Source organism: Melanotaenia boesemani, chromosome 24 (genome assembly GCF_017639745.1).
Source record: "Melanotaenia boesemani isolate fMelBoe1 chromosome 24, fMelBoe1.pri, whole genome shotgun sequence".
In the NCBI taxonomy this organism is placed as follows: domain Eukaryota; kingdom Metazoa; phylum Chordata; class Actinopteri; order Atheriniformes; family Melanotaeniidae; genus Melanotaenia; species Melanotaenia boesemani.
In genome coordinates, this window is record NC_055705.1 from 7,790,164 (window position 1) to 7,799,782 (window position 9,619).

Genomic DNA, 9,619 nt, shown 5'->3' on the forward strand with positions numbered 1-9,619 from the left:
TGTAAACATGTATTCATGTCACATACAAGGCTGCAAATTGATCCAAAGCTACACATTGTAAGGAACTTATATACAAATTAATGAGAAATAATAAGATAATCTTGAGATCCAAGTGTTGACTTTATATGTATTTTCTAACCTTCCTCTAGTGTTTTCTGTTACCATCTTTTATGTTAATGGGTTGGTCTAAACCGTGTCTTAAATCTGATGTAAAATACACAAAAAACAATAATCTGTCATCTCATTTCTTTCTTTCTTATCTCTTGGTTACCTTGTTAGGTTTCCTTAGTCATTAAAATTTGGATCTTAATGTTTTTGGTGATGGCCTTTGGTACATTTATTGTCAGAAAGCCCCTCGGTTTCATTTAAAATGGTGAAATGAACCTCACGAGAATCCTATAAATAATAAACGATTGTTCTGTTACCTGACCTACTGAGGGGTATTAAAACGCAATTCTTAAATTTGTTTAATTTATTTTTTCCTTTTAATATTTTTAACTACAGTAACATCTATGGTGTTACAGGTCAGTTTTGACTCATATACATTTGCTCCAAGAAAAAGGCCAAAATGTTTTTTTTTTTTCAGGACTTTTACCCTCCTCAGTTTCTCAAAGCAAGGATATCTGTTTTTACCAACCTCAGCATAAATCGCTTGAAACTTGTTGATGTCACTGACTCTTGTCACAGTGGTTTCAGGGGTCATCTTGATGACATTTACAGCAGCTGACCTCCATCATGAGGTCCTGACCTCCAGCAGATTTTACCATCTTTGAATCTTTCAGGGGCAGCAACTTCCCTTACAGCTATCTCCTCATCAGACATGTCTTCTGGATGATGCTCCACACTGTCTTCCTCCCCAGAAAGCCACTGGATCATATCGCTTTTTCTGCTCATTTCCCCACAAAATATTATCCAGAACTTGGCTCACTAAAAAGGTATGCCCCGTATACTGCAAATTGGCAAAGGATGGACACCCCAGTTTTGTTTTGTTTAGTGTTGATTTTTTTTCCAAGTGCCGGTAAACAGAAAAAACTAATATACATATTTTCGTGGTTCCTTTTCTTCAATTTAAACCTTAAAAGTCAGTGCCGACCCTAACACAAGAGGAAGATTAAGCTGGACCTGAATAGTGTAACATTACCTTTGAACAGGACTTGGTGAAAAGTGACTTTAAAAATTATTAGAGATTAAATAAATTAATAAATAAATTAGGTCCCAAGGGCTTTATTAAAAAGTGTCTCAGCAACTGCTTGTCTTTTTTCCTTGAGCACCATTACTGCCATCTTGTGGTTTAACGTCTCTATTACAGAAAGAAGTCATTCTGTAAGATGATTGGTCAAAGACAAAAATACTAACTTCCTATTGGTTTATATTCTCCACGTCATCGCGCACCGTTTGAATGGCGGAAGAGGGATCTTCACTGTCTAGTTAGGTTCTCTAGAAACAACAAAGGCGATAAACGGTAATTTTTTTCAGGAATGAGCACAGTATGTTTGATTTTATAGTTTCTGAAACGATACTAATATCTTACAACACAAGTTCGTTAGCTACAGAGGCGCGAGCTAGCAGTGTAAACGTAGAGCTGGTTAATTGTCAGTTATCGGCCGCTGGTTTTCTATAAGAACATAAACACGTCGGAGAAGCTGTCAGAAACGCGGTTTTTTAATCCAAAGTTGTTATGTTTTGTGAGCCGAATTTACCAGAAAACTATAATCTTTAACATTTGCTGTTATTATTTCGGTTTGCACACACATTTCTAATAAAATCAGCTGTTTTCTGTTAGAACTGCCTTTCTGATATAACATTTCTGTTGTGCGTTTCCTTGCAGTGGGCTGAGAGGATGAAGCAGGTAAGAGACATTTTAATGAAGACATCAGAGACTTGTATTGAAGGTGGGGGGTGGGTGGATCATGTTTCATTCATTGTTGAGCTGCATCAGTAGCTCAGGAGGCTGCAGACACCTGATCATCATTCAGCAAACGGGTCCTGCTAACGTTAGTGCAGATACTCCCTCTGGATCTGTTTTACCTACAGACATGGTCTCCAGGTCTGCACATTTCCTCCACTCTGGAAATGAGAGCTATGTTTATGTGTGGACCTGCAGGCAATTTCAGGTAGAGCTGCAGCCTCCAGGTGTGTGCAGCACATGTACATTTTAATGAAGGCTGATGGTTGTCGTGTGTTGCAGCAGGAGCAGGTGGAGTGGGACGATGTGAACAAACTTCTGCAGCATCAGGGTTTTAAGCCGGTGTTTTTTGCAGACCCTGTTGAGAATAAGAATCTTTCAGGTGAGGAAACATGACACAAAAATGTAAAAATTTGCCGGATGCTCTTTAAGTGAGCCCCATTTGTCTTTGCATTTAAAAAAAAAAAATCAAAAGTTTAACTTGGAAAAGTTTGCAGAGAAGCTCTTTTTTCCATCTCTGTGCTCTTAGATTTGGTCCTGCTTGACAAGAAATCAGCTGGTGAGGTGAGGACCACTCTAAGGACAATGCTGACAGACTCAGATAGGAGACAAGCCCTCATCCAGGAGCTGGCCAAGTCCAACAACCAACTCAAGTACGTCCAGAAAGAACACCAGTTTGTGTCCAGATGCAGCTTAAACCTGGAACCAGTAGGTGAAAGCATTATAGTCCCATCTGAAATCTGCTCATAGAACATGAAACAAATCCTGTGGAAAAGTATCAGAGTGCAATAAAATGCATCCATATCTGCATAGATTTGGGATTTTCATGTCCTGCTGGAATGTAGAAACATCTCCAGCAGGACAGAGCAGCTGGTTTCTTCCTCGGTGTTCATGTGTTTAATAATGTAGATCTGTGTTTGCATGGACCACCTGTCCTCCTGTCATCCTATCTCATCAGCATCTGATGGGAGTCATGCAGGTATGAGCTGCAGAGTGGAGCTCCACTAACTCAGTTTGATTCAGTCGTCCACAAAGCCGCCGCTCACACCAACACACACCCAAACAATCAGGCTAATGATCAGTGATAATAATGATCATGGCATATTTAAAGTGAGGAATATTGTAACATTCTGCATGAGGTGTGATCCAGCGTTGTAGATGATTTATTAACAGGAAGACTCAGACTACAGCTGGCCGTAACCATGGCGATGAATTTATAAAAAGTTCCCACTGAGTCACTCCTTCTACAAGCTCAACGTCCAGCCAATCAGATCTGAAATGAGAGGCATCATCATTCACTTTGATTGACAGGGTTGTTATTTCTGAGCTGACATGTTCAATGACACTCTGTAAATGTCAGAATGGTTCTGGTTTATTACCCCAGTGGTAAATTTATCTGTATCTGGAACTCTACAATAAAGCTTGTGCATCATTAGACATTTTTGTACATTTGGGCAAATTTTTATCCCTAAATCTGGATTTTATTTTGGATGTGTTAGTATCATAAATCTAGCTTTTTATTTTACTAACAGTATTTTATGAACAGGGCTGTAATGAGGCGGATCATAACAGTAAAATTCACACATTTTACTATTTATCTAGAAAATAAAACCCAAATATCACAGAAGGTATAATAATAGCTATTAGATTAAAAATGTGGGTTTAATATGATTTAATAGGAAAATAACAACAGTGATGTTAAATAATCAAACTGTCATTTAAAGAATTAAAATCCTTTGAATGTTTGGTAGTTTAGAGCTTTAAGAAATTTATGCTGAAAAAAGGCAGAAAAAATATGAATCTGGAAAGTTTTTAAAGCAGATCTTTGGAAGTGGACATATGAGGCTAATCCGAACGGATCTGGACGGATCTGGTTCCTGATTCATGGTTAAATGTAGATTTTTCTGTGTTGTCAGAGAGGAGGCCCAGAAGCACATGAACCGAGCAGCTCAGCAGTCTCAGAGGATCACAGAGCTGGAGGCTCTGCTGGACCAGGTGACGACCAGAGTCCAGGACCTGGAGGACCGCTACCTGGGCAAAGCTGTCCAACAGCACAGCTACACCCAGCAGCTGCAGCAAGGACAAGCAGAAGCAGAGGTGTTTCTTCCTCTTAGAAGCTTCTCACCTCACATTTATTGAAGCCTGCAGGGTGTTTAAGCAAAGCTTCTGTTTGACCCGCCCAGAAACGGTGCCAGCTTCTAGAGCTGAAGCTGAGGAAAAAGGAAGAGGAAGCAGCTCAGATCCAGAGGAAGCTTCACTTCGCCCTCAGAGAGGAAGAGCAGCGATTGGCCCGGCAGAGTCAGACTTTCCACAACATCTGCAGGAAGCTCTTCCAGCCCAGATGTGCAGCCGATCAACAGTAAGCTCATCTCCCTCATCTAAAAAACACTCTCCTCCTTCTGAGGTGTCGAGCTCAGAACATCAGAGAGCTCCAGGAGACGAGGCCATGAACGCATCATGAGCTTTAAATCAGTCTGACTGCTGCTGTGTCTGCAGGGTGATGGATGTGATCGACTACTACGAAACTAAACTCAGTCACCTGCTGGAGGAGCTGAGGTAACTCTGTGCTTCAGTTTACATTCCCACTAAAAACCAGTCCAAAGTTTAGTCTGTGATCCACATGGTTCTGGTTCTGCTGGCCTCTCTGATCCCAGATCTGCCAGAGGAGAAGCAGACGGATCTAAGAAGACATCCACCTCCGTTACTCCATCTTTTACAACCATTCTCCAGGTAATCTGGCAAACTTTTCATTTTCACAACTGATTTCTCCAGAAAGCAAAAGTTATTCCTGCTCCGGTTTCATCCCAAGTCCTTCCAGGAACAGCAGAAAGAGGCCAGCCGTCAGGTGGAGGAGCTGAAGAGGGATGTTGATCGGCTGAAGCAGGAGCTGGACACAAGGTGTGTGTTTGTGTGTGAATGTGATGATCCAGCCATCACGCTGTTATTAACGCAGGCTGTCTGTGTTCAGGCCCACGCTGAAAGAAGTGAAGTTCTACAAACACAAACTGAGACGTCTGGAGGGATTAAACAGAAGCATGAACACCAGGTAACCTCTTCCTGGTCACATGACCACCAGGGTGTCTGATCCTCAATCTGGTGAAGTTGTGCTGTAAACAGATACCAAACATCAGAATGATAAACATTTATTTTATGTGGGTTAGAAAAGCTAAATCAAACACATTTAGTGGCCAAAATATCCTCAAGACCCCGAAGGGTATAATTTAAGATCAGACGAGATATGTGTTAGAAATAATTTAGTATTATATAATAGATATAGTAGTTGGACATCAACATAAGTACTAAAACTTGTCTGGTCCCCCAAATGAGACACATTTGCAGCTAAAGGACAGAAACAAAGATATTCTGGACCCAAAAAGGAGCCTTGAGGAACTCCACACGTCTTGTATGAGTAAATTTATTAAATAATAATAATAATAATGATAATAAATAAAATTTAGTAAATTTACCAAGAGACACAAATTAAAACAATTCTGAACCGAACTGGAGATTCCCTCCTTGTCTTCTGGTCAGTCTAACAGGAAGTTTTGCTCTAAAGCCTCGTTTCCACCAGCGAATGCGGGTCGGGACGGTCAGGGTGCGGATATGGAACTTTAATCTTTCCACATCCGAGCGTAACCTTACCTGAGAGGCGGAGTATCGGTCGGATAACAGATGCTTCAGCTACGTAACAGCATGACGCCAGCGCAGCGCCTTCCTGAAAGTAGAACCAAAACACGACTCAGAAACAAAGAAGAAGAATGGCGTCATCCAACCGTTTGTGTTCTTTCGTCTTGGCGGAGCTCCACAACGCCATTTTAAACAGATTTAATCAGCAAAAAGAAAATATGTTGCTGTAGACAAGGAGCCGTTCCTGCTTTGTTTTCATGCCAGGTCACACAGGAAGTGACTTTTTTTGGTCAGGTCGGTTAGATTGGTACCCCAACGCATGTTCGGATGTGAGGGTACCGTTCTCAGTTTTTATGCTTCCCGACCTGCCTCGCCCCAAACCGGGGCTTAAAACCAAAACTGCTGCTGTGTTTACATGGACGTTATTCAGGAAAGACAGAGGACAGTTTTAGTGCTGTTTGTGGTCCAAATCCTGACTGAAAGGCAGCAAAACTATTAAGTGTCAGAATGTTGAAAAATAACGTTTTAAAATCATTTTACTTAAACGTTTACCAAAGTCGTTAGATCAGAGGTTTTTATTCCTTTTTCTTACCATGATTCACGTTAAGGCTGTTACATAACCTGCAAGAACAGAGAACTTTGTTTATACTCTCAAACCTGGTTTAGCAGAAGAAATTTTTATTGTGTAGCATCCAGGAACGATGGTGTGATTGGTCTGAAATTTGACGTGGGCGTGGTTTAATGTGGAAAAACAGGAAGTGGAAGGTTGTCATTTCTGTTTTTTTTACTAAAGATTCAGTGAGGTTGAATGGATGGTTATAAGGAACAGCTGGTCGAGGTGGTGAGGAAGTATGAAACTCTACACATGTGGTGTATAAAGACACGGACACCACCCCGTGCAAACCTCCACCCTGCTACGAACGAAGTTTCAAATGAAGTAATAAATAACCAAACTAAAACTTTCTTCTTGTTCTTGTCTCCTTGAGAACAAGAGCAAAGTTTTCTGGTTTAGTGGAGCATGTACCAGGCATTAGTGGGAGCATGTAGGTGCTGAACAACATGGGGGCCAAACCGGAGTCTTTGGGAACGCCACGTCAGCTTTGTTTGAGTACATCTGTAGTTACAAGCTGACAGAAAGTAGTCCCTCATTTTCAAGTATGATTCAAAACGACACGTGAGCTGCTTCCTGTTCCTGTTTTCCCCCAACATGCAGCAGAAGTCTCTGCAGGTTCATTTAAACAGTGCTCTGTGTAATCCAACACACCACGTTCCCGGTATGAAGCTGACCTTCCTGATTACTGTTCCTTAATCCAGCCTGGACTTCAGACCGCAGAAAAAAACTGTTTGAGTCCGACGTGGTTTCTGTTCGTGTGGAACCAAACGTCCAAACTCTTTAAATGGAAACGTGGTGACATTGATCCTGATGAGTTTCAGAACTCAAGTCAGAACCAACCTTTTTTCTCAGACACGGCACGTATGAGATGAATGAGAGAACCAGTGACGAGTCCAGTGGCTGCCGGCTGTGTGACCAGTACCACCATGTAAGAGTTCTGGTGAGTTCTTTGGTTCCTGAAACATCTCCGACTCCTCCGTCAGGGTTTCTGTCTTCCTGTCTTCCAGCTTCTGACTGGGATCGCCGCCGTTGTCACCGATCCCAACGCTCCGTTACGACTCTGCCGTCTCAACGCATCCTCTCAGCGCTCCGACCCGGCGGACTTCCAGGTTCTGCTCCCGATTCTGGAGGAGCGGGCGCAGCAGCTCCACCTGCTGAAGGTGAAGTCACGCTGCCTCCATGTCTAACCATCAGAGAGGAGTCTGTTTTTCTTGTTGCTGTCATCGGTGTGTGTGTGTGTGTGTGTGTGTTCAGGATCTTCAGCACAGTATAAACAAGCTGACTGTCAAGCTGTTGCCGTGGCAACCTCACAAGGGGGATGTTGCAGATGGGGTGAAGGTGGAGGACATGATGGTGCTAGTGGATGCCATGTTGGAGAACTCTTCAGCCGATGACGAGCAGGTCCACCTTTAAATAACTTTCCCTCGTTTTTGTGGAGATTTTTGTCGCCCAGCATCAGCTGAAGGTGTTGTTGGTTCTGTAGAAGCTCCGGAGCCCCACCCGCTACACCCTGGCCTCCATGGTGTCTCATTTCCAGAAGCTGTTTGACATCCGCTCTCTCAGCGGGGTCTTTCCTCGCATGAACGAGGTCTACACCCGACTGGGGGAGATGACCAACGCCATGAGGAACCTCAGAGATGTTCTGAACCTAGGTACCCTGCCCAGAGCTGTTCTGGATGATTCCACAGGTAGTTTGGAAAAATTTAACCCAAATGTTGGTGGTTTTCTCATCAGATAACAGAGTTCCTGCAGCTGAGGTGGTGAACCATGTGGCCAGACTGGTTTCCTCTAACACCAGTGCTGCAGCGCTCCAGGACCTGCAGGGAGAAGCCGACATCAACAGGTTGGAGTATGAGCGGAGGAGAGCACCATGATGAAAATCCCTTTTCAACCTTTATTCTCGTTTTCCAGCATCATCGTCAAGGTGAAGCAGCACGATGAGTTCTTCCCGGCTTTCCACGCCCTCGTTACAGAAATGCTGCTCGTTCTGGGTAAGTACCGATATATCAAAACGATAAATGCAAAAGAAAGAAACACAAATTCTGAATTTAGATGTAATAAAATCCAGATTTTTTTCTTTTTTTAAAGTCTTTATTTGGCTATTTAACTAAATGTAAAAAGAAAAAAATAAAACAAAAGCAATTTGCATGTATGTACAGATACAGCATGTACTGTCAGGGTTCTTGTAGTACCAAATGTATCCACCGGGGGGCAGAAGACAAGCAGGGTTTGGAGGATAAGGTGATTAAGTAGGTCTGAAACTGGATTTATTAAATATCATACATTATAGGTAGAATCGTTTTAGGTGTATACTGGGTTTGTAAAATATTTAAACACACTCCTCTACATACATTAAAAAGGAAGGAGGAGCAGGAGGAGGGATAAATACAACCGAGGAGGAATGAACAATGATGTGGTCATACCTTTGGGAATATACCGGTCACAGAAATGGAGGGAATACAGTAGATTTTTTTTTTTTTTTTTTAATTGCACCGTATCATAAATCCCATCATAATGAAACCACCCGGGTCTGTTGCAGGAATTATAATAACTAAAGTACAAAGCACTGCCATGTTTGTTGGGATTGTCTGGTCATTAGAGACTATTGGAAACAGATACACAGGACCAGCCAAGACCTCTCAAAATTAAGTTTAGGTACTTTGGGATTATACCACAATCAGTAGAAAAAAAGACAAATATTTGGTGAATATTCTGCTGGTTGCAGCTAAAAAAAGAAAGCAATAACCAGGGAATGAATGGATGCACATCACAACAGATATTTATAATATGGAAAAGGCTGCAGCCTTAGTCAGTTTGAAGTTAGAGCTATTTTCATCTTACTGGACAAAATGGATTCATTTTGTTATTCCACTCAGGCCTAATTTTGTTCCTACCAATAATTAGATTTATTTTGAGAAAATGCTGCTCCCTATTTGTACATTTCTCCCAAAATGAACAAAACACTATTTTCCTGTGTTTATCATGTTTATTGTTTTGTTTGCATCCTACAAATTCAGCAACTCTATCCAGTCGGAGTTTTCTAATGCGCCCTCTAGTGGAATCCTCTGGTAACAACAAGCTAGTTTGGGAGTGATTATGTTCACAATGGATCTGGTTGAGGATTTCTGGCTGAAGCTGGAGAAGCTGCTGTGGTTCAGGAAATGGAGGTCTTGTCTCCCAGTCAGAAGGTTGCTGGTTTGAATCCTGTCACACAGATGTGTATCCAGATGTTTAGCAAAACAAAATAGAATAAACTCCTGAAAATGTGTTAAAGATCATTGACTTTAGGTCTGTTTGGGTGTGAAGTCTGATCAGTCTGGATCCCCTCACCTCTGACTCTGTGTTTCAGGTGTGGCTCACCTGGATGACGTCCTTCCTGCCGTGAAGTCTTTAAAAGAGAAACAGTGACCTGCTGCTGTCTTCTGGTTCTGGATCGTCATTTTTAACTTAAATAAAACCTTTGAATGAGTTCA

At 42.0% G+C, this 9,619-nt stretch overlaps 1 protein-coding gene across 6 annotated transcripts; it reads left to right on the forward strand.

Moving 5' to 3' along the window:
- The first annotated feature begins 1,393 nt into the window (after positions 1-1,393).
- On the forward strand, positions 1,394-9,619 carry cep70 (centrosomal protein 70). Of its 6 annotated transcripts, XM_041978775.1 has the most exons (17): positions 1,394-1,462; positions 1,829-1,849; positions 2,189-2,288; positions 2,436-2,559; positions 3,823-4,003; positions 4,090-4,265; positions 4,403-4,462; positions 4,561-4,636; positions 4,716-4,804; positions 4,875-4,952; positions 6,999-7,074; positions 7,154-7,306; positions 7,401-7,547; positions 7,630-7,798; positions 7,881-7,989; positions 8,058-8,137; positions 9,496-9,619. In XM_041978775.1, exons 2-17 carry the CDS (start codon positions 1,841-1,843, stop codon positions 9,552-9,554), a joined length of 1,686 nt encoding a protein of 561 aa, XP_041834709.1. In that variant the 5' UTR covers positions 1,394-1,462; positions 1,829-1,840; the 3' UTR covers positions 9,555-9,619. The 6 variants fall into 6 exon arrangements, with proteins under 6 accessions (XP_041834709.1, XP_041834708.1, XP_041834710.1 ...); XM_041978774.1 differs by having other exon boundaries at positions 1,400-1,849; XM_041978776.1 differs by having other exon boundaries at positions 1,400-1,849; positions 2,192-2,288.